The sequence below is a fragment of the Scylla paramamosain genome, chromosome 17 (assembly GCF_035594125.1).
Source record: "Scylla paramamosain isolate STU-SP2022 chromosome 17, ASM3559412v1, whole genome shotgun sequence".
In the NCBI taxonomy this organism is placed as follows: Eukaryota; Metazoa; Arthropoda; class Malacostraca; order Decapoda; family Portunidae; genus Scylla; species Scylla paramamosain.
In genome coordinates, this window is record NC_087167.1 from 8,529,691 (window position 1) to 8,552,956 (window position 23,266).

The 23,266-nt window shown below is 37.7% G+C and overlaps 2 protein-coding genes across 4 annotated transcripts in view; one reads left to right on the plus strand and one right to left on the minus strand.

Moving 5' to 3' along the window:
* Positions 1–1,330: 1,330 nt before the first annotated feature.
* On the plus strand, positions 1,331–6,258 carry LOC135108434 (large ribosomal subunit protein uL11-like). The gene is made up of 4 exons (XM_064019454.1): positions 1,331–1,490; positions 2,717–2,971; positions 4,411–4,529; positions 6,007–6,258. Exons 1-4 carry the CDS (start codon positions 1,454–1,456, stop codon positions 6,091–6,093), a joined length of 498 nt encoding a protein of 165 aa, XP_063875524.1. The 5' UTR covers positions 1,331–1,453; the 3' UTR covers positions 6,094–6,258.
* A 4,916-nt stretch (positions 6,259–11,174) lies between these two features.
* LOC135108433 (protein roadkill-like) overlaps positions 11,175–23,266 on the minus strand; it is a 30,554-nt gene continuing 18,462 nt past the window's right edge. For all 3 annotated transcript variants that reach the window (XM_064019451.1, XM_064019453.1, XM_064019452.1), the window contains exons 8-9: positions 21,515–21,788; positions 11,175–20,673 (exon numbers count right to left, since the gene is read on the minus strand). The gene's annotated coding sequence lies outside the window, so the exon portion shown is untranslated. The remainder of the gene's footprint in view (positions 20,674–21,514; positions 21,789–23,266) is intronic.

A 23,266-nucleotide genomic window follows, 5' to 3' on the forward strand; every position in this document is an offset into this window, starting at 1 on the left:
TAAAGGGATTATAATGACAAGGAGACTAGAAGATAGTGAGAAATGAGAATACTTCAATACTGAGTCCAAGATTATAAGGTGAAAATGAAGACACAATGACATCTTAAAGTGAAAAGAAGACACATTGATGCAACTGATATATATGTGTGTGTGTGTGTATATATATATATATATATATATATATATATATATATATATATATATATATATATATAGAGAGAGAGAGAGAGAGAGAGAGAGAGAGAGAGAGAGAGAGAGAGAGAGAGAGAGAGAATTTGTTGTAAAAGAGTGAAATGTGACGTCGTAGAAGGGAGGATAGTTTTAAGACTAAGAAAGGTGAGATAAGAAAAAAAAAAGTGGTGGTGGAAGCTAAGGTGAGGAGGAGTAAAAGAGTAGATGGAAAAGTAAAAGTAATGGCAGGTTGAAGAGGCAGGATTACACAATAACAATGTATTCTTCCTCATGGATATTTTCTAGATGATGGCTATTTTATTTATTTATTTATTTATTTTTTATGTAGGAGGGACACTGGCCAAGGGCAACAAAAATTCCTCCCCCTCAAAAAAAAAAAAAAAGAAAAAAAAGCCTAGTGAGATGCCAGTCCTTGAAAAGGGTCCAAAGCGGTAGTCAAAGATTGAAGGAAAAGTGTCTTGAAACCTTCTTGAAGTAATTTAAAGTCATAGGAAGGTGGAAGTACAGAAGCAGGCAGGAAGTTCCAGAGTTTACAAGAGAAAGGGATGAATGACTGAGAATGCTGGTTAACTCTTGCATTAGAGGGGTGGACAAAATAAAGGTGAGAGAAGAAGAAAGTCTTGTGCTGCGAGACCGCGGGAGGATGGGAGGCATGCAGTTAGAAAGATCAGAAGAGCACTTAGCACGAAAATAACGGTAAAAGACAACTATAAATATAACATTGCAGCGATGAGAGAGAGGCTGAAGACAGTCAGTTAGAGGAGAGAAATTACTGAGACGAAAAGCTTTTGATTCCACCGTCTAGAAGAGCGGTATGAGTGGAACCCTCCCCTTCCCCAGACATGTGAAGTGGTAATACCTCCTTCCTCCACACATGGACGAAGTGGTAATACCTGTAATGATTGATGTGGTTTCATTTACCAAAATTATATATATATATATATATATATATATATATATATATATATATATATATATATATATATATATATATATATATATATATATATATATATATATATATATATATATATATATATACACTTACAAGGATTCTTCAAAAATTTTAGTAATGCAAATATTACTGCAAAATAGTAGAAGAAAAGTTTTATATATGCCACGCCTAAGTGTGGGAGACGTTCTCCCCTACATGCTCTTTCTCCACGGCGCGCTGAGCTGTTACAGCTGGCCAGTGCAAATCGCAGTTCATTCTTTATCTGAGCCACCGTATTAAGCTCTCCACCCTCCCAAATTCATCAAGATGCCTCCCAAGTTCGATCCAACGGAAATTAAGACCGGTAAGGCAACATGTTCATCGTATTTTCATAAAGATAACGTCACATGATGTCACCACTCAGGGTTTAATATGCGACTTAAATTTATCTAAATCACGTTATTGGTGCTTTCCTTGCCTTATGGGATGGTTAGATGTACGTAATGTCTTCCCTCTGCTGAAATATTGGCTTGTGGAAGTTGCGAACGGATGCAACATGTGAACAAGTGGTGTTTGTGTGTGGGTGTTTTCTGCTTATTTATTTATTTATTTATTTACTTATTTATTTTTTTAGTGTAGGGGAAGGCAGCCTCTGCTATTTTGCCTCTGCCTACCAATTTGGGTGACCTGAGGAGGTATTATTCTGATTTTCAGTGTAATAACTTCATACTATTTTTTTTTTTTTTTATATCAGACACGCGTCTCTGTGTGCTGAGCTTATAACAGAGGTGATAGTGTCAGGCATGAAGGCATAGGTTCCTCTCTCGTTCTTTCACCCTTAATCTTCCAAACTTTGGTTTAAGTAGTCTGTTCTTGTGCTATACGTGATATGGGCGGCCCACAAAAGGTACTTGAGTCTTTCATCACTTCAGTCTCATGCCAAGACTTCTCCTACTAGTCAAAAAACTCCTTCATTAATTGAAAATGTTTAAATCTTTCTAGATCTAACTCCTGTTGTGTGACTTTTGGCACCTCGCCAAAGGTACCTCCAACAACTTTTTTCACCATCTTTCCCTCTGCTTCAGCCTGATGACACCACTGTCATCTCATCTATGTCTAAAGCAGAACTCTTCACTGAAACCTTTGCTAAAAACTCAATGTGGAGGATTCCTTCAACTATTTCATGCCTGCTATTAATGTGCTTAGCAATTATGTTTTTCACCAATACAACCAATGACACCAGGCATGTCAGTGATAGCAGACATGCCTAATGTAATTAGGTGACATACGTGCTAGTATAATAGCTATGTGGTGAACAAACTTGTTGTTGTTGTGGATTTTATCTTGTTTGTCTCAACTTGTTTTTCCCTTGAGATGGTTACACTACAGCCCACTTGGAAGTTAGGAATGGTGTATGGATGGTGTTTGCTTCTGATGTTCTTGAGTTAGATTTGTGTGGAATGGGAGGTATTTGTCATTATTTGATTATAACAAGGAAGAGTTGTGATGCAGTGTATATTGTGGAAAATACCTGTCATGCAGAGATGTTCTCATGTTCCTAGCAGAGTAATTTTGTGTTGATGCCGATAGTGTGTCTGAGGTGTGTTGGAGGAGAGATGGCTGCCACCTCATCCTTGGCCCCCAAGATTGGTCCACTGGGTCTGTCCCCAAAGAAGGTTGGTGACGACATCATGAAGGCCACTGGGGACTGGAAGGGCCTCAAGGTCACTGTGAAGCTCATCATCCAGAACCGTCAGGCCCGTGTGGAGGTGGTTCCCTCAGCCGCCTCCCTGGTCATCAAGGCCCTCAAGGAGCCTCCACGTGACAGGAAGAAGGTTAAGCACAGTGAGTATTCTTTCATTTCAGATGTTTGTCATGACTCCTTGTCAGCCTCTTGAATTGCAAAGAATTTGTTTATGCTCAGAGAAAGTTTTAAAATGCTTTGAATTTAGAACTTAGTATGAAGTAGCAATCTTTGAGCCAAAATTTCTAATTTATATGGCGTAGGGACGTGGCGACCCCATCGCCCACCACACAGTGGTGCAGTAGCCTTGTGTATTCCTGTGATACAGGAGGGGCAGATTGAGGTGTGAGAATCTCACTGCCTCTACTCTAATGCTAGTAGGTGTTGGAGCCATGGACCTGAATTTGAATTGTCTGCCTGTCTGGGTTCAAGGGAATCTGGATGGGCAGGTTCAGCTGCCTGGAGCATGAGGTTAGTAATTGAAATAAAATGGAAACACTATTGAAAACACAAGCTGTAGAATTTTGCTTAGGTCTCTCTTACATTTCATATGTAGGAGTCATCTAACACAGGAAAATACTGCCTTTGCCTATAAATGTGAAACATGTTAGACCGTGTAAAGTTTGTTTAATTAGCAATTACATTTGTAAGGAGGGGAAGTGTACTGTGAATTAAAGCTGAAATCTCATGAGTATTGAAATAACATTCAGGTGTGTCCATGCAAAAATTAAACAAACAGAGCAAGACAGGTATGTTTTGGGCCTTGAATTGGAGAACTTGTGTATTATTCCAAAACTAATTTGTTGATATTACATGAATACAACATGAGTTATTATCCAGAAAAATTGTGTTTGATGTTGCAAAAATTCTTGTTAAATTTTCAGTATCTTAAAATTTTTATTTAGGTCTCATCTGTATACTTACAGAAATTTGCTGTCAGTAGTGAATGTAGCCAAAGATGTCTGCAAAATGGGGAGATACTGTACATGCAATGGGTTATACATGTGGGTCTGTTGTGCACTCCTTGGTTCAGTGTTGATAGTCACCCACAGCACACTATAGAAAATGTGTTGTTCTGCTCCTCTTTTCTCAAGGATCACAAAAAGAAAATTACCAAAATATTGTAATTTGTAATAAGAGTTGGTGCTACTTGTGTGGTTTTACTGCAGCTTGTTCTTGCACCAGAAGTTACTTGTATTCCAAATTATTTCCTTAATATCTTTATTTATTTACTCTCTCTCTCTCTCTCTCTCTCTCTCTCTCTCTCTCTCTCTCTCTCTCTCTCTCTCTCTCTCTCTCTCTCTCTCTCTCTCTCTCTCTCTCTCTCTCTCTCTCTCTCTCTCTCTCTCTCTCACACAAAAAAAAAAGGTCCATGTAACTTTTCACAGGTAACTGAAGCAATACAATAATGGAGAACATCCAGTATGGGGTTGAGTATCTTAAGAAGTTTACAAAGTGAAAGTAGAACTGAAGTAACATTTTGTTGGTGCACTTGCATCAACTGTTTGCTTCATGTTTGGTGACAGTCGTATCTTTACAGTCAAGCACAGTGGCAACCTGACCCTGGACCAGATGGTGGAGATTGCACGCACCATGCGCTCACGGTCACAGGCACGTGCACTGTCTGGCACCTTGAAGGAGGTCCTCGGCACTGCCCAGGTAAGATATCACTACCTGCTGCAAGGTTTCACTATTTGTCTCACCAGCTGATGTAGAAGCCACATCCCCTGCCTCCTTTCTTTTGGCAGGGCAGCTGACAGGTACACCCATAATGCTTTATTGTTTTTGTAGTGTTGGCTTTGAAAATCAGTCTAGACAGGGCATAACTGATTATGTGAGTGAAAATTGTAAATATAAAATGTATAGGGAAGTGGCAAAAACTTTTGAGTGCACCAATGAACTGCCCTGCAGATGGGAAGGCAGAGAATATGGCTTCTAGAACAGCTTAGCCTATGGCAACCACCATGGCAATAGTAAATAGTTTGTTATTTCAGTATCAAATGAATGATTTAGAAAAAAAAAAATTCCAGCCATTTAAGTTCAAAACAAAGTCTTGAAAGGGGAATTGAATAGAGTGTTGGGTTGATAAAGGCAGGTAAATTTTTTTTAAAGGATAAATATGAAACTCAAGAAAAGAACTGACCAAGAAAAATTATGAATAATGAGAATAGAAAAGGTGGTGGAGCTGTAAGTGGAAACCAGTTAAAGGAATTGAGTGCTTGGAAGAAAGAAAGTGAAGATGAGAAGGTGAGCTTCGGGGAGGTAGTTAAAAAACAAATAAAAGAAAAGACTAAAAGATAGTTATTCAAGTAATAAAAGAAATGGAAGATCTGGTGAGAGACAGTGGAAAAGAAATGTATTGTAATATTTGGATTGAAAGAGAAAAGAACCCTGTTAAATTTTTAAGAGATGAGAAGGAGTTAGCAAAAAAACATTATAACAACAGTCCAAGATGATGAACAAGAACTAGAACGAGAAATAGAAGTGAATGGAATTGGAAGGTACAGTGAAGGAAGACAAAGACCCCTAAAAGTCAAAATGAGATCCCAAGTTTCAGTAGAGGAAATCCTCACGAGAGCTGGAAAATTGGCAAAAAGTTCTGAATATAAAGAAGTATGGATAAAAAGAGATGAATTTAGAAGAAAGGAAAAGAGAAAGGAGACTGAGAAATGAAGCTAAGAAAAAAAGAAACAAGAAAAGGACAGCAATCGAGAAAAACTTTAACTGGAAAGTACTAGATATGAGGCTGAGGAAATGGTGCTTTCAGGAGGAGGAGGAAATAGTAGAAGGGGGTGGAGGAAACAGAACACACACACACACACACACACACACACACACACACACACACACACACACACACACACACACACACACACACATCTACCTCCATCTTTCCTCAGTTTAATTTCTTCACATTGGTTTGGTGAGCCCCTTGCTGATTTGAGTTACTTTCACCTCTGGAATCATATCTTGTCGTTCATTCTTGTCACATCCACCCATTTTAATAATTCTCAGCTGCCAATACCAAGATTAGTTAATGGTTACTTGCATTTGTAGAGGGAATAGTGGATCTTATCAGGTTAAGTTGCAGGAGAACCAGAGGTACTCATAGTCTAATTCCGTATCTGATCCATAGAGCATTGGGTGCACCGTGGAAGGCCAGAACCCCCATGATGTGATTGAGGGCATTGACGATGGCTCGGTAGAGGTGCCTGAAGAGTGATCCTGTGAGACCTGATTGAACCTTTGGCACAGCTCCATACCATTCCATGCCACTGTGTTGCACCCAACCTCAGCAAGAGACCAAGTTTACCATTCCAGAGTGACATTATGTAGGTTAATTCTTTTGTACTGAGAGTATGGAAACAAAGCTGTACTTGAGGTTTAACTGTGTTGTTTCTCTTTAATCCCTCATTCATATTTATATGGGTTTACATGTATGTGCATATTCTTGAATTTGCAATAGAAGTTGCAACAAGTTGACATCAGTGAGGTAGTAGGTCTACCCATAACAGTGTTCCTAAGTGTCTGAATATTGCATGAAGTGTAGTTTCCTTTAATTTTTCTTGCTTTCTAGGTTTCATGTCATGTTTTCCTTGGTGTGCAATGGTAAATATGAGGCTAAAATTTTAGATGATAAAGTGGGCCATCCTCTTAGTTGCATATTGTGTTGGAATTGGATTGCTTTATAGAAGGGAGATTTAGGGTGTGAAGATGTTCAGATGTTAAAGAAATAGCCCAACAAGTGAAAAGTTCAGAAGTAAATGTTAGAATGGGCACATCATTGAAGTGATGAGAACAGGCTGGTTGTATTGAATTAACCATTAGGAGATAAAGGATGGATGGTGTCAAATGTTTTGTCAAAGTTAGTATCAGTATGCAGGCCAAAGAATACGTGGGATGAGGCCCTGAAGGATCTAGAAAGTAAAAGGCTCATCAAGACATGGGGGTCGTGCTGCTTGGCTTGAGTAAAAAAAATGAACTGGGAGCAGCACGGATTTGTGGTTGCAATAATTTTTAATATAATAGTGTTATCATGAATTAGTTACATCGTATGAACCTGTACCAAAATTAATGCATTGATAATTTTATGCTTAGCTGAACTTATGTGGTATTATAGCTTATAATAAAAAACTTGATTGGATAGTGTGCCTGGCACTGAGGCAGCTAGATGGTAGATAACTGAGTAAGTTTATGATGCATAAAGGTGTGTATTAAATGTGCTTGTTGACAAGGATGAGATCTGAAGGAGAGAAACCAGTTGTGATTATGAGGCATAAATGAACTTGACCATGCAAATCAAAGTGAACCTTGGTATTGCAGGGTACCTCAGTGGGATCTAATGTACCTGGCAGGGTTAGTGCTGGACCACTTGGTGACCTCTCCCAGTAAGGTATGACAGGACAGTTGGGTGTAGTGGGAGAACTTAGTAGTAGATTAGAGCCTACATGTCAGGGTTGGAGATGCATGTATGTACAGTTTGGAGTAAGTATGGGAATCTGGTTCTTTTCCTATTATTATGTAGGGGAGAAGAGGGGAAGTGCAGTAGATTAAATGGTTGTTGATAGGTTAGAATTTGTTTCCTTACATGCACACACATGTATGCACCGCACAGAGCATGAGTTTTACATTTCTTGTTAATTCTAATTTGTTGTGTGATATTTTTTGGTGTTGAAAACTACAGATTGTTTGCCATGGTAAGCAACTGTGAGGCTCAATTTGATACTGTAGCTAGCTCTTAGAAATGTAGGAAGTAAGATAGGTTTAGTTTTATTTCTGTATTTTTTTGAGTACTCTGATTTGTAAATAGGATTTACAGATATGTGTCATAAGTTGAATACTAGGCATTGTAAAAGACAATCAGATGGTAGCCTCAATTTATTGGTGACTTGCTGTATGTTCACATTGAGCATCTTTGCACTTTGATATTAAAGTATCAAGCTTCACAAAATTAGGGGAAAATAAGTGGTCACAAATTGCTAACATATTGGAAAGCTAAATTAACTGGTATTGCTTGGTATCTGATCTAGTCTGTGGCAGAGATTGATAGTGGTGTCATTGCAAACTAATGTGAAATATGGTCTGTTCAAAAGTATCCAGTAGGCCAATGACAAAGAGTGTCTAGTCCACTATGTCCTGCAAGGTTTTTTTTCTTGTGACCACACACCTTGCCCTTTGATGCTTCATGTGCTCAAAGCCTTTCTGGAATTTCTGTTCTGGAATTGCTGCAAGGTGCACAATTATGTTTTGTATGTATTCTGAACTTTCACAATTGAGAACCTTTTAGTGGCATCTTCAGAAACAACCAGATTACAAGGAGCTCTGTTTGGAGAGAAAGGAGTCTAATCAACCTGTGAAATACAACACTTGGCAAGAAATTCTGGAGGAATAGGCTGGAGCATTGTCTCAGCAGATATTGATTGCCTCACATCCACAAATTTGATATGCCAAATTGTATTTTTTTGCATTTCATCCAGATTTTCTTGGCCAAGAACTTAATTCCACAGATATCCTCCAGACATAACTTCTCATGGGATCTGACTTTCCAAAGTTGAAAATACCACTGAAAGGATCCTGATTTGAAGGTGATAAGATATCATACAACAGGAATTAAATAGTTCTTGCAGAGAAGCCACAGAATGCCTTACTTCTTATCTTTATTATTTCAGAATGGAGCTGGCAAACCTTGTGCTCATTGCCTTAAAACTTGGCTTCTTCATCAATTCACTTGACACAACCTTCCAGACAAATATCCTCTCTTCTTTAGTGACACTTAACTATCCCCCTGCTGTACACTGAATGCACTTTGACTCTCCTTAACAAAAAATCTTGACCAGAAGTCTCACATCTCATCTTATTAACAGTTTCTAAAAAGTTAGGAATTTTGTGTTGCCTTTGATATTTTTCCTCCTTCCACTTGCTTAATCTATACAGCAACCTTATCTGTCCCCAAACCTGGGGAAAAGAGATGCTTAGACATAGAGGAGATATAGTTGAGGAATAGATATTTTTAATATGTGCACATGTAGCAGGAAAACAAGGTCATAATTGTACTGTTAGGCATATAAAGGAAATGGGATTATTTCAACAGTTATTTGATGGTAAGCATACTCACTGAAAGGAAGGTTTGTGAGTGCATAGTTGATGAAGTGAGAGTAAACAGTAGTAAAGTAGTAGTGAGAGAAAAATGGAAGGTGTTTGTTGTACTTACAGATCTCTGAAAAGAATGTGAGAATTGAGATCATGTGGAATGTGAGATTTGCTAAGTAAGTGAATGTTTTGAGGGGATTAAGGCATTGTATAAAGGTGGTAGCATTTTGTTTCAATAGACAGGGTTAAGGAAAGGTTTCATGATTGTTGTGGGAACAAGATAGTTGTGTAACATCATTGTGGTTGTTCATTACATATACTGTACACACTTGTAGATGAATATATAAGAGGTCCTTCCACTTAGCTGAGGTATAATGCCAAAAGCACCACCCTTTCACTGGGTCCAGAGACAGCAGTGAGGTGATGGGACAGGATGTGGAAGGAAGATTGTGATTAGAGAAGCCCTGCAATTTAACAGAAGTTTAGGGGTTAGAGATTAGAAAATATCAAATATGCTGGGTGTGTCTGAGTTGGTTACCATGTTGCACCATTCAGTGCAGGTTGTTGAGGACAGGAAAGTTGTGTTCACCATATGGAAGTATGTTAGGAGTAATGACAGAGGAAGGCTGAGGAAGGTGCTAGTTGGTGAAAGGATGGGCAGGAAGGTTACAATGTGAGAAACTGAGAGAAGCCAACCTCTAATAAGATAACATCACAGGTTTAGCCTTGATGCAGACTAGGGACTAAGAAATCCTTGAGATAATTGTCTCCAGGCAATGAAACAGTAATGTGTGACTCAGCAAGTCATCAGTGAATGAAAGGTGGGCTACTCCACTGGGCATATCTACACTGCTCTACTCCATATATTTCTCTATACTTACGGCTCCTTGTAATGCCTATGGTAAAGAGGCAAACCTGTATGAAGAAAAAAAAAGCCATATTGACAGCAATAAGTTGTTGGCCAGAGAGAGAGAAGACACAAGTAAACATATTACTGAATCATTATCATCTGACAACCATGTAGGCCTTGTGGTCACCACCAAGCACCTCCCATTGCCAAAGTTTGGAGGAAAATCTCCAGACTTGTTTGCAGGATTGTACATGACTGACCTGTGACTCTAGCCAGTCTTGGAGCACAGCTTTATCCATAGTGGCTTTGCTTTGGTCCCTGGGTTTTCACTACTTGCCTCACCACCTTCACTTGAGGGAAAAGAGAAAGTTATGAAAACTCAGTGAAGAAGAGGAGGATAAAGAAAGTTGAAAAAAAAACCCCAAGGAGAGTGACTTCTACAAGGCTGGAAACTGCTGTGTAGCAACATAATAATAATGATGCTCCATACCTTTAGCTGGATAACATCTTTTTAAAAATTTTAGGAGGCTTAATTGGTTGTTATTTATCAAAACACGGTTTAGTTCAGCATGTAGCTTAGTAAGACAAATAAGCTTTTACTGGTCAACTTTTTTCCCAGTGATGAAAACTTTCTATTTTTTTTTTAAACAGTTTGGCTTATTTTCAATATGATTGCACTTAATAAAATATGATGAGCAGTTTTGCAAGGAGGAGGTATGAAGGTAACCAACATATTTCAAATTTCACAGAATATCCCTTAAGAAGCCTAAGAATGTAATGCTAATCAGATAAATTAAAACCTAATTATTAGTGTTTCCAGTCTCTCTTCCCAACATTTTAGCCTAAAATCAATAAATAAATAAATAAATAAAAAGGGGTGGGGAATGTTCGACGTAAGTCTTAAGGTGGTTTACACAGAATACTGTGAGAATAAAATTAATTGAAAATCAGGCTAAACTTGATATACAACACTCATAACTTGGCTTTTTACATTTTTTTTTTTTTTTTTTTTTTTTTGTTACATCAAGGTTGCCATAGTTTGCATTTCATAAATTTCACATAGCAGTTTATATGTAATGTCTTTTGGTACTTGGATGATGTGTTAATGAGCTAGGAAGCTAAAATGTTCAAAGCATGCATGTAAATCTTCCAGAGATTAAACTTAATATTTTGTCTAGTACAGAGATGAACACTTTCTTGTACCATTTTCGGTCCTTTAGATATAAAGTATGTAGGTTACAGTACTTTCCTTGGTTAAAACAGTAATATTTGAGTTTGTCCCACACTTTCCTGAAGTCATGCATGCTTCTTGGTAGTGTGTCAAGGTCTGATGAATGGAGTTGAGGGATAATGAAAATGCAGAATTGATTAATTGTTTTAATGGAGCAGGTGCAGGAAGGGACCAGCCACCTCACCTGTCTAATGCTGCCTCATTTAATTAACAGAAAACAGCATCAAGCGGCTGTCAACATTCCCATAAAGAAACCAATACTCTTAATTCTATAACTTATGCATTCAAATCTGGTTTCTATGGCCAAACCCATTACTGTAATAATAATGAGTTGCCTCCTGCCTACTGGACAGCTGAAGTGAAGTAAAGGTTTGGTCATGGGAAATTATTTTGTGACACATGCTCAGAAATAGTTTAGAGCAAACTTATTATGCTTGTGAGTTTTGCAATATATATATATATATATATATATATATATATATATATATATATATATATATATATATATATATATATATATATATATATATATATATATATATATATATATATATATATGGTGGATCTACTTGAAATGCTATATAATCTGGCTTAAGGAAAACACCCAGACCTTTGCCGTCAACTTCACCCCAACATGTCATCCTTGTCGAAATACATGTTAATCTCACATCATCTTCAAACCTTTCCTTGCTCAGCTCCTGTTACAATGCTTCATAAAAATTCAGGCCTCATTACTTAAAATCCTCATTCTAAAACTTACATCTTACTTTATCACAACTTCAATGTTCTCTTCAAACAACTTATTCAAATTCTTCTTCAGTACCACTCAAATCCTTTACCTTCAATAAACCATTCCACCCATCATCTACACCTTCATTAAATCTTCGATAAATGTTAGTTAAGATTTGAAAGACAGACAACAGACAGATAAACTGACAAATATGAATAATCTGGGTTGCCAGTTAGGTTAGGTCAAAGTTAAGGTTGCAAAGAAATGTAGGGCAACCAACATCACTTCATACACACTACAGTAAATCTTTGTACTGTATGTTTTTAAATGTTCTTTAGACCTAAGCAAGAACCAACTTAAATTAAATTTTATACTTACAAATTGGGAAAATTCCATTTTGTCATGATCTAAGAAAAGTATTGATGTCACAGCAAGATGCTGATGTACTATTATCATATTGATTATTACTAATGTTAATTACTAGTATTATTTTGGAAGGTGCCTGATAAGCCTTTTATGGCTGCTGCCCCAAAATGATCATGCCTGAACTCTGACCTTCCTTCATTGTATGGTGGAGGACTGATGCCTTGACATCACTGCTCTCAAATCATTACCTCACACACACACACACACACACACACACACACACACACACACACACACGCACATGTTCTTAAAGCTACCAGCGATGACCATAAGTAAACATTTCCTACAACATTAAGTTTGGTTATTCCAGCACCAGACTGAAATTTGGTGGCTTTTGACACATTTTACTATTATATAATAATTATTATCATTACAGTTATATCACATTTCTACCTGTGGCTGCTTAGCCACAGGTGAAAGTTAAGGTTTGTTATCAAGATTGCCAACCTACTTTTCAATGACATAAGTTTCATCAGATGTAGATTTCTTTTCCTACTGCAGTGGCAATTTCTTTTTGCAAGCTTTAAAGAATAAAGAAGCTGTTTGTCTTGAGCAATGGAAGCAGCAGTGGTCAACAGTGGCAGTGTAGTGTACTTCTCAACTAAACTCATCAGCCTTCTAGTAGATGCAGTGCTTGTAATTCAAAAGTAAACCCAAATATTAAAAAAAGCGTAGGAATTAGTGTCTGATAGGAGATTAAGTAGTCATTAACTGGTGCTAGATTTGATTTCAAATTTCCTTTAGTATTACATTTTACCAGCCCTGATGCAGTTGACATGGTAGCTTTGCTGCCTGAGATTGACAGCTTCTTTATTTACAAATAATTTTTAGCCTCAAAAAGTTTGCTCGCTAAATTTAAGTATATTGTGCAGAGGGGTCAAATGCCATTGAGAAGTGTGATGGCAGTCCTAATATCAAATGTGATACAGATGATATTAATCATACAATTTGGTAGTGATCCTGGAATTTTGTGTATTAGGTTATTTTTCACATGTAAAACTAACTGAAGCCTCTAAGAGAGAAATACAGGTCAGTAGTGATGTCAAATAAAGTCCAGACTGTTGATCCAAGAATGTTTAGGGAGGAGAGGAGAAAAATTGTTGTGGTGTTTCAGTGCTTATGCTTTAAAAGGCACAGCCTTGGTTCATCAACAGGAGGTATATGATTATTGGGATCTGGATCAGTTTTCTGTAGTAGTGTGAGATCTTACAAATATCCTACATCAACACAAGTTACTCGCAAGAAGTTTGCAGGAATATGTTAATATGCTTTGAGTGCGAGTGTGTTCAAGTTTGTGAGCATCTCATGAGTCAAAGAACTGCTAGTTTTGAGATTTTGTTGGTTTATCCCAGCCCATAAATATTCATATTTTCATCTGATAATTGTATAGTTCGAGTTAGGTTTTTTAAAAAATAGAGGATGTTACATACTGTGTTCTTACAAAATTCTATAATGATGAGCTCTGAAACCTGTGCTCTCTCTCTCTCTCTCTCTCTCTCTCTGTCATATCAATACAAAATGTGCTCTTACCAAGTAATGTGAAATTAATCTAGTGTTTGAATGAAACTGGAACCTCAATATAATATTAGAACTTGACAAATTTTGAGAACTTCAGTGCATGATGGGAATGACATGAGCAGATCTGGAACCATTTTTTTTAATTTTTGTTATTGTTGCATCTATTTATCACTTGAGTTTTTTTTTTATTTATTATTTTTCTGTTTTGAGGTTGGGGACTTTTAACATAAAAACAGTTGGGAGTGTAGCCTTGGATATCTATTCCTAGCAGTGCTACAGTTTGTGAATGGGGAAAAGCTTTTTATATACCTAATTATAGATCATGAACAATAGCTACATGAAACAACTTGCAAATATTTTGCATGCATTTTATAATATACAAAAAGTGTAACTTCCAAATTTCAGATATTTCTTGAATATAAAGGAATGGATAGGTGATCTCCCTTAGTAGCAAGTTCGTGTCATTTTGCTTGGGACAGGGATATTGTGGTGTTCCTTCTACCTCAAGTAAGCAATCAATGGAATTTTTTTATCGTGCAATACAAATTTGGCTCATGCCACAAACTACTTGTGTTAAAAAATTAACCAGCATGTATTTCACCATAATTTTGAACTTGAACAATATTTGTAAGGTTTGCAAAAGACCTGTACTTTCTACACTGAGAGTCTCCCCTCCCCATCTCAACAATCTGCTACTCTTATCTCAGAGGAGAGAGGAACAATAAGGGAGACCTGATACAAAATTAAATTGCAGGTGTAAAATCTTATGTGCTGATTTTCAGGCATTTATGGGAAATTCCATTATAATCTTGAGTGTGGTGAGAAGCTTACAGAAGATGACATTAAATCAAAGGAAACCAAGGCTATCAGTAAATGAGTGACAATAAGTCAGGTAATGTGTATGAAGACGCATTTAATCAAAGGAAACCAAGGCTATCAGTTAATGAGTGACAATAAGTCAGGTAATGTGTATGAAGACACATTTAATCAAAGGAAACCAAGGCTATCAGGTAATGAGTGACAATAAGGAAGGTAATGTCTATGAAGACATCTCATGCTTAAGAATGTTCTGAGCTGATTATTTCATTCAGCAATGCTGAACTGAAAGAGTTCTCAGTAGTACATAAGACTTATGAAGTTCATATTATGAACTTCTGACAACTTAAGTTGTAGAATCTGGACATGTTGACTAACCTTACTGAGGTTCATTCCTGTCTATGTGTAAACCTACCAATTGCCTCAAGACTCCAACTGTTATCTAGCAATATTGCAGGTTAAATTAATGAAAGAAAGCTTTGATGACTGTTCTTTAACTAGGTTTTCAGTTGAAGGGGATAAAGTTTTTAGGTGCAGTGACCATGTGGGAGCTTTACCTTATCACAACCACCAAGTGGGATCCATGCAAAGCCAACCAAAAGATGGCATGTAATAAAAAACCTGTTAGTGTATTTGAAATTCTTGTGTATCTGACACCCTTTTGATTACGTTTGATATGAAAAAAAAATTTTACTGTAATATTATGAAGAAGAGATAGAGAAAAAAAAAGAGAGAGAGAGAGAGAGAGAGAGAGAGAGAGAGAGAGAGAGAGAGGAGAGGAGAGGAGAGGAGAGGAGAGGAGAGGAGAGGAGAGGAGAGGAGAGGAGAGGAGAGAGAGAGAGAGAGAGAGAGAGAGAGAGAGAGAGAGAGAGAGAGAGATGAGTATTATGCTTATTCATGGATGAGGAGCCAAAGCTTCAGCACGTGTTATGAATTCACTCATTATACACATGCTAGGCTTTCATTATGTTTCATTCCTAACATAAGTGGTAATTTCTAATGATATTATGCTGAATTACATGTCATTACTGTGATGCATTAATGGGTTTAATACTATGGCCTACTTGTGCTACATGGTTGGTACTTGGTGTGTAAAAGCTCACTACAAGCAGATACAGATGTTTCTCCACTTAGACCCACTTCACACTACCTCTTTTGTATGCCTATCTGCAGAGTGCATCATCAGTGATGTAACTCCACTGATGGGAAAATTTAACTAGAGCTGCCAGAAATCCTTCAACACAATGGGGTCAGTGCTGCTGTCACTTTATATAGTGGCAACAACACCTCCATGTCATGGAAGGATAATAGGTAGCTGATAATAAATCTTCCCATTAACAGAGTGATGTCACAGATAACTCACTTCTCTGCAAACAGACATAGTGTGAAGCAGACCTTACATATACTTGGCATCACATGAAGAAAATCACATATTCACAGAAGTGAAAGATCATGCCATTCTAAATTGGAAATATTATATTTTCAAATGGTTTTAACTCCATGGTTTATCTATGAATGTGTATCAATGGCAAATTTGTTACAAAGTCCCGTCTCACTATGCCCAACTGATCGGTGTTGCATTTGGATTTCATTATATTTTAGCTATTAATTGCTACAGTGATATTTTTTTCATGTAGGAGGGGCACCGGCCAAGGGCAACAAAACAGCAATAAAAAGCCACTGAGGTGCTGGTCCCTGAAAAAAGTAAAAAACGGTAGTAAAAAATTACAGGATAAGTGTCTTGAAACCTCCTTCTTGAAAGAATTCAAGTCACTGGAAGGTGGAAATACAGAAACAGGCGGGGAGTTTCAGAGTTTACCAGAGAAAGGGATGAAGGATTGAGAATACTGGTTAACTCTTGCATTAGAGAGATGGATAGAACAGAGGTGAGAGAAAGAAGAAAGTCTTGTACAGTGAGGCTGTGGGAAGAGGGGAGGCATACAGTTAGCAAGATTAGAAAAGCAGTTGGCATGAAAATAGCAGATAGCAAGACATGCAACATTGCAACGATGAGAAAGAGGCTGAAGGCAATCAGTCACAGGAGAGGAGTTGATAAGACAAAATTTTTTTTATTCCACCTTGTCTAAAATAGCAGTATGAGTGAAACCCCCCAAAAAAAATGTGAAGCATACTCCATACATGGATGGATAAGGCCCCTGTACAGAGTTAGCTGCTGGGGGGATGAGAAAAACTGGTGGAGACAACTCAGAACACCTAACTTCATAGAAGCTGTTTTAGCTAGAGATGAGATGTGGTTTCCACTTTAGATTATAAGTAAAGGAAAGACAGAGGATGTTCAGTGTAGAAGGTGGGGGACAGTTGAGTGTCATTGAAGAAGAGGGGATAGTTGTTTGGAAGGTTGTGTCGAGCTGATAGATGGAGGAATTGAATTTTAGAGGCACTGAACAATACTAAGTTTGCTCTGCCCCAATCAGAAATTTTAGAGAGATCAGAAGTCAGGCATTCTGTGGCTTCCTTGTGTGAACTGTTTACTTCCTGAAGGGTTGGACATCTACAAAAAGATGGGGAAAAGTGCAGGGTGATATCATCAATGTAGGAATGGATAGGGCAAGAAGTTTGGTTTAGAAGATCATTGATGAATAATAGGAAGAGAATGGGTGACAGGACAGAACATTAAGGAATACTACTGTTAATAGATTTAGCAGAAAAACAGTGACCATCTACCATCTACCAGCAGCAATAGAACAGTCAGAAAGGAAACTTGAGATGAATTTAGAGAGGAGAGATTTAAAAACTTTTGATAGGCAGGAGATTAAAGCAATAGGACGGCAGTTTGAGGGATTAGAACGGTCTAGAACTTCTAGCAAGAAGGAAAGGTATATGTTGATAGACAGAGTTGAAAGAGTTTGACTAGGCAAGGTGCAAGCATGGAGGCACAGTTTTGGAGAACAATAGAAGGGACCTCATCAGGTCCATAAGCCTTCTGGGGATTAAGGCCAGTGTGGGGACGGAAAACATCATTGTGAAGGATTTTAACGGGTAGCATGAAGTAGTCAGAGAGTGAAGGAAAGGGAGGAACAAGCCCTGAATCAAGGTAGAGTTTTTAGCAAAAATTTGAGTGAAGAGTTTAGCTTTATAATTAGATGAGATGGCAGTGGTGCCATCAGGTTGAAATAGAGGAGGGAAAAATGAAGAAGCAAAATCATCGGAGATGTTTCTGGCTAGGTGCCAGAAGTCATGAGGGAAGTTAGATCTTGAAAGATTTTGACACTTTCTATTAATGAAGGAGTTTTTGGCAAGTTGGAGAATAGACATGGCATAGATTCTGGGCAGAAATTTAAAGTGCATGAGATTCAGGTGATGGAAGGCTCAAGTACCTTTTGTGGGCCACCTCTCTATCATGTATAGCACGAGAACAGGCTGTGTTAAACCAAGGTTTGGAAGGTTTAGGTAGAGAGAGAGAGAGTGAGGAATGTATGCCTCCATGCCAGACACTATCACTGCATCCCTGAATTTAATTTTATCTGTATTTTTAAAATATTGATGTGTTATCATATCAGCATCCTGTAGAAATTAAATATCCAAGAGTGACTACTTTCCCTATGTAACCACTACAGTCCTCTCTCCCCCTGGCCGACTCCTGCCAAGTTTATATTCAAATGTCCTATATCTTAAAAGGCATTCAACCATAGATTGGAATAACTTATCTTTAATTTCCGTATGTGACTTTCTTCATGGAGCACCATGTGTATGAGCATTTGAATTGTGTGGCAGCCTATATGGTATTTTTTTTTAACATGAAAAATTAGTTGTTCTGCCAAGAAAACCAACGATGGCTATACGCAAGGTGTTGTGCCATGTTGCTCAATGTTCAGCTTGAGTGTGTTGATTTCTGAACAGAAGACTGGATTTCCAAATAAAACAGTTCTAAGAATAATATACACAAACCAATGGCATTCATAAAATAGGTACATCTTGTTTTGGCAGTTGATTTTTTGTGTACCTAGCATAGCATGCCCTAATATTATACAGTGTATGTGTTTAACTATCTGAATGCCACATATGCATGAAGAGCACAATTTTTGTTTCACAGTATCCTCTCTTAAACCTTTAAAGGGTAACACTTAGTACAGCAGGAGTGGGTCTATGAGTTTGAGTGACATGCCCTCTCTCTCTCTCTCTCTCTCTCTCTCTCTCTCTCTGTCTCTCTCTCTCTCTCTCTCTCTCTCTCTCTCTCTCTCTCTCTCTCTCCCCCAATAATACAAAAATGGTCAGATCAGATGGAATTTTCATACTGTATAGAAGCTTATCAGTGACTATATTATTTTATTAATTTATCTATTTTATTTAACTTTTGGGTGTGTTTCTGAAGAATGTACCAACTTCCTAGGCTGATAGATCATAAGACAGGTATAAAAAGACATATAAACATATCCCATCAGTAAAGAATCTGCTCTTGTAACATCATATGAAATCTCAAAATAAGTTATGTCACTTTTACTTGAGATCTGCTTGGTTCACAGGTCAAAAAGTGTAGCTTTCCATGTTGAAGGAACTGATATAAATATTTTATGTAATACTTGCTGAATATGTTCGTGGTATCATAAATCAAGGGATGGATGGAGAATATTTGCTTAAAGGTTTATGTATCACATTCACATCTGCAATTCACAAGGAAAAATAAAAAATCTTGGTAGGATACTACACAAGTACAAAATGTTAAGTGTCTCCAGCCACCAAATTACTTGGAGTCTTAAATGATAACTCCCAAAGCAATGTTGAATCAATACTCTCACTTCCACATGTTAGAATGTGTCTGCCAGAAACACAACTACTTCTCAAACTTAGTATAACAATAGTACACAAAAAGGGGATTATATGAAGCTTAAACACTAATTAATATGGCTCTTTACACAAGATACACACAAACATTTCTTAGTGACACAATGACACTATATAATCTTATGGAAAAACAATTCTTATCTATATTAATAGATGATCAGTTTTATCAACACTGAAAATTAATGTCTATAAAGGAATCTGTAACAAAGAGACAATTATTATCAATACATATTCAGCATTATCCTATGAAGGAATCTTTTACATACTAAATGGTTGCCAAAGTTTATGCTTGGCTGGGCAAGAAAATCTGTCAAAGACAGGACTTTAAAAATAAAACACATACTCTCACTCAGTGGAGGGATTCACAAGCCTGTCAATTTAGCTGCACTGACACATCATTCCCTCCCTGACACAGCATGCATCACAAAAGCACTCCACTTGAGAGAGTAAACAATATCCTTGACTTTATGTTTGTGGAAAAAAAAAAAAAAAAAAAAAAAAAAACAATGCACAACCAAGCAGTGTATGAAATGACTGGACTAATTTTTGCCACCACTAACGTCTAATTATACTGTAATATTTTGATTTTCCCAAGGAAACCTCTCCAATCACCAACCATGTGGCTTTGAAATCTAAAAAAATCAAAGCATTGCATCTTAGTGCTGTATAAATGTGTCAATCATAGCTGGGATTTTTACTTGACTTTTGACATCTTTCACAGTCAATGTATACTGATTAACTGCCTTGATGTAGCAGGAGGTCCATGTGATACAAACTTCAGCTAAAGCATAGCTCAAACTGACTTAAAGGTCTCTTAGGCTTATATCAAGAATCAAAGTACCTGATATCACACCTAAGCATTCAAAATGAATGGTTATCTGTACAACCTCCTAGTTCCATATACATACTAAGATGCAACCCAGGGCCAGACATTGGGACCTACAGAAAGCTTTAAAGAAATTAAATGTGAATTCCATCAAACTGTTAATTAAATAAAATAGTCATAGAAAATTAAATGGTTCAGTTACCTTCCAGACCCAGCTACCATGGAATAAAACAATCACAATAAGGAAGTGAAAATGTTAGAGACCATGGTGATCCTAGGCTACATGCCAGCACATCTGATAAGAACACAAACCTTGATGGAATACCAATGATCAGTAGCTTGCATGCTACTGTGCTTGGGGCAACCTCATGATGTGAAAAGGGAGTATTGTGAAGTTGGGGAGGGAGGGGATGAAGCTGGCAGAAGTGAGTTGAGGAGCAGGAGGTGTTGAAGATTGGAATCTAGACAGCTTCCCCCTGGAGCACCTCCTTGGCAGCTCCCTCCAGCACGCACCTGTGACAGAAAATTTGTTGCAAACTCCACCACCACCTCTTACCAGGAAGATTCACTCAGAGTATATTTTCAATTGACAACAGAAGTTGACAATAATCCTCCTCCATGAAGATGATCGCTTCCGTTTGACAAAAAAGTAAATGGAAAATGTGCTAGTGAGGCGATGCCTTTATATTAGCAATAACCACAATACAATGGTTGGTTTGATTGAAATATTTAAATATCCTGAAACTAAAGCTAATATTTTTTTCACACATCCATTCATATCTAGGCCATCATGAGTTGGGTTGCTGAAGATTACTCATTACCCACAGCAGGCCTCAGTAATGCTAAGACAACATGTAGATTTATAACAAATGGAAATAATATAGGGACACACAGCATCTGTAAGACCCTTCTTTCAAAACTGACTGACCATCTAGACAGTTTCTGAGTCCTTTCTACGACTGGAGTTGAACTAAACTGTCCCAACTGCCACTTAATCCACAAATAACCAATCAATTGCTTTTGGCATTTAAACCAAAGTTGTGCCTGTGAATACCACCTCTTGGGAAAATAAGAAAAATAGTGAAGGGTGGGTTCTCCAGCCAAACACAACCTCTGTAGAATACAGAATAATTATAAAGGATACAAAGATGTATTATGGTATGACAGAGGGCACAAATCTGTATTTTTTAAAGACCAGTCAACACCACTGCTGCTTGAATAAAGCATTTTGCTATCTCCCTGATTCTCCAAGGAACATGAACATTGTCTTAAAGAAGGAAATCAATTAATTGTGCCTCCTGATTTATATCTTTTTACTACCATCTTGCAACATAATACATGAGCTAATCCTTACCTGAGCAATGTTGTCTGTGCTTCGTGTCTTGGATATTGTGGCAGAAGCAGTAGTGGCGGCAGCAGCAGCAGCAGCAGCAGCAGTACCACGGGTGGTGGTAGAGGTGGCAGCCAAATGGTGGGGATGGAGGGGTGCCAAATGAGTGGTGTCTGTGGAGTGTCGCCGGTACTGGGGTGAGCAGGTGGGAGAGATACTACTTGTTCCTGCCAGTCCTTCATCTTCCCCTCCTCCTGGTCTCTCACCTGCTGTGGTCAGGCCCTCCAGACCAGCCCACCTGGAACACCATCAGTCTTTGTTCTTGTATCTTGTTATGACAAAAACTCAAGAATTGCTAAGTGAATGAACAGCTCTTTGTTCAGCAATCAGGGAAGTAAGTATGAACTCTTGATCAATAAATCTTGAACCCTATCATGGGCAGATTTGGTGGAATATTTAATAGAAGGAAGGAAATAAAGAATTATCAATTCATAATTAGGAATACTAATTAAAAAATTATGAAATATAATTTCCATTTTACTTTCAAATTAGTATATTGCATAACTAAACAATAAATTCTGATTGTCCATAATGAGGATTTCCACACTGATGCTTTGATATGCTAAGGAAATGTATGCTAGAATATGAAATTATGAAATCATCCTTCTCAATCTGATGCACACCATGCACAATATTATTAAAGCTTAACGAGTATTACAATACTGCACAACTTCATAAGGTTCTGGAGGCCTGTGACTCTCCAAAAAGGAGCTTTGGAACACAAGAGTGAGTTTTGGCAAGAAAGGGAACACCGTATCATAAGCCAAGTAAATCATACATACATATCCTTAATTCAGAATTACACTATATTCACTCCAGTTTCTCAACACATCCACAGGCTTTCTCTATCTGTATATGAAAATCTGGGATGTGTACAAAACTAAAAATGTTGAAACCATTGCATATCTTTTTTTTAAAGTTTTATCCACAATCCCAATAGTTACCATGATACTTGTATCATGGTAACTATTGTCAGTGTAGGTTTCTTTTTAATGAAATTCTAAAAAGCCAAGACCTATGAAATCCTAACACCTTTTCCATGCATACAAAAGCCTGAATTCTGGACCAAACGATAATAACAATGGTGGAAAAATTATGTTTCGTCGTATTGATATATATTTATGAATTTAATTAACAAATTAGTAAACATACAAGTTTAAACCCAATGCATTTGAAATTATTTAGCAGATGAGGTTTCTACTGGTGCTGTTGACTGCCTTACACTGAAAGACACATCTTAATGTTTAACAGAGTTGCCTTTATTTTCATTAACTTTTATGGAAAAGTCCTCTTATATATCATCATCATCATCATAATTTTTGTTTAATGTCCGCATTTTCCCATTAGGGTGGGATTGGACAGGCGATGACTGTTTTCCACAACTGGTGATCTTGTGCCATATGTTCTTCTATTCCCAACAAATTTATATCCTCCGTCACACACTTCCTCCACTTTTTCTTTGGCCTTCCCACTGGCTGTTGGCCTCCAACCCTCACCTCCTCCACCTCACTCAACACCCCTCCCTCCGCCCTTCTCACGTGTCTGAACCATCTCAGTCTTCTCTTCCTCAGCTCAACAGAAAGGCCTTCAACTCCACACATCTCTGCCACCTCGCTGCTAGACCTCCCGTCTTGCCACCTCACTCCTGCCATGTATCTCAGCATCCTACAGTTACAGCTACGTAGAATATCTGTCAGTCTGTTTGTCAGTGCCCAT